Source organism: Drosophila elegans, unplaced genomic scaffold, assembly GCF_018152505.1.
Source record: "Drosophila elegans isolate 14027-0461.03 unplaced genomic scaffold, ASM1815250v1 contig_476, whole genome shotgun sequence".
NCBI lineage: Eukaryota > Metazoa > Arthropoda > Insecta > Diptera > Drosophilidae > Drosophila > Drosophila elegans.
Window position 1 is genome coordinate 7,159,386 of NW_024545863.1, and position 2,046 is coordinate 7,161,431.

Genomic DNA, 2,046 nt, shown 5'->3' on the forward strand with positions numbered 1-2,046 from the left:
CACCTTGAGCAAGCCGAAAGTTAAGAGAGAAAGTTAGACAAAAGTTTATTTTTTCAATTTATTTTTTCCATGGATTTTCTTGGCTGCTTTTCATCCTTTATCAATTTGTTGGAGTTTTTCTTTTATGAGCTGCCAGTTAATTAGAAAATAAGAGAGCGAAAGGCAGAAAAATCAGCTGATCAGCTGAATGTTGTGGAAACAGCCAACTCAAAGGTGTTCGAAGCGGAAATGAGGTAATCCAGGAAGAGAGCTGAAGTCGGGTCGGAAAATACTAAATGATTTTCACCTTAATTGGCTTGAAAATGAGATGGGGATTGGGAGTTATTATTGAACTTTCTCGTTTGAATTAAAGCATTTTCTTTTCTTTATATTCAACGTTAATTGTCTTGATTTTGGTTACACATATTTCTTAACAATTTTTTTTAAGCAGAATATATTTAAATATTTATTTTAGATTTTGGTTATTGTTAATTTAATTTGCTTTCGTTATCTTAGAGAAGCGAACGCATCTTGTCCACAAAATCATCGATGAATGCCGCCTCGGATCTGTTTAATCTCCTTGCCTGATCAACACTATATTCGTAATTAGCCTCATCGTTCAGACGTTTATAGGCCACTGCCCGATAAAGCCAAGCACGCAGATAGTTCTCATCTATTTTTGCTATAACATAGTCACAATCCATAATACTTAGCTTGTATTCGCGCAACCTGCAAAGTACAATAATTTAACAAAATCAAATCACTTGAAATAACACCTCGTGAAGAGCTCACTTGGTATAACACATTGCCCGATTCACATACAGGACAGGTGTATCCTTAATATATTCCAAACCCTTGGTGTAGTAATCTTTGGCCAAACCAAAGTTAAGCTTGCGATACTCGAAATTTCCCATGCGTCGAAAAGTCTCTGCCACATCTTCTCGTTGTTTTCTGGCCAAGATGCGGTCATCGGGATCCGGATCCACCTGGCGCATGAATGTAAACTGATTCGTATTGGACGGCACCTTCCTTGTTTTGTTTCGACGAATAGACGCGCTGTTCCGTTGAATTCGCTTTGTAACCACAAAATCCATGTCGGCCATATCAACCGCAGTCTTTCTCCGGTCCTTCGACGAGCTGGGAAATACGTTCTCTTCAGCGGATATTTTTCACAAATTTCCAGGCTACTCACTCCGTCTTATTGGCGTTTTCAATCGTTTCTAGGCATTCGACCACATCTTTGACTGTTGAATGATTCTCAAGGAAGGACTCATTCGCTTCCGGATGTTGATATATTAAAAGTTCTTGGTTCAGTGTTTCCAAACTAATTCGTGTTATGTTTTCTTCTTTTTTGTCCACTATTTTGGTAGGTGAAGACATTTTAAGTTTTTTAAATATTATTTATGTAGTTTTTATGTATTTATATTTTTATTTGTTTGTGTTTCTTGGTGTTTTGTTTGTTTATGGTGTTGAGTAACATTCACATTTTGACAAAAAAAACCTAATTGTATTATAGTATTTGAATTTCAAAACCAAAATTGTATGGACTTTGGTTGAAATATGCTTTAAAATGATTTCTGTATTTGAAGGTTAGGCTAGCCCATTTTTCATAAATGTATTTTTAATATAAATGCTGAAAATTACTAAATTAAATATTCTTAGCTTCTGAACTCGAAGGAATATAGTTCCTTTTTTAATTTCAGGCTTTTCCTTATTTCCATTTGTATTCGTTATCTTTTTCCTTTTCCTACTGCTCACACCCATTTCCTGCCATCATCTGATTATATATTCCTCTCAAATTAATTGACTTTTGAATCAGCAAATTAAATTGTCGCGACCCAGAATCTTTTACGCTCCACCACAAAACCAAAACCAAGCCAGCAAAAAACCCGATTTTAGCTCAAGCCCATCCGCAAAATTCTCCTTCTGTGACTCTCCTTCTTCACTCCATTGCCGTAGGATATTTTTGCATAAAATCCTCAGTGCTGCGAGCGATTTTTAATTTGTATTAAAAATGCATCATTGCGTTGATTTTAATGCATACACAATTAAAATGGCAAGTCAGGA

At 35.7% G+C, this 2,046-nt stretch overlaps 1 protein-coding gene across 1 annotated transcript; it reads right to left on the reverse strand.

Annotated features, from left to right (window-relative positions):
- Positions 1 to 416: 416 nt before the first annotated feature.
- On the reverse strand, positions 417 to 1,449 carry LOC108140453 (tetratricopeptide repeat protein 12). Its single transcript, XM_017263185.2, has 3 exons — positions 1,172 to 1,449; positions 772 to 1,116; positions 417 to 708 (listed from the first exon to the last, which is right to left on the reverse strand). Exons 1-3 carry the CDS (start codon positions 1,357 to 1,359, stop codon positions 492 to 494), a joined length of 750 nt encoding a protein of 249 aa, XP_017118674.1. The 5' UTR covers positions 1,360 to 1,449; the 3' UTR covers positions 417 to 491.
- Positions 1,450 to 2,046: the final 597 nt, after the last annotated feature.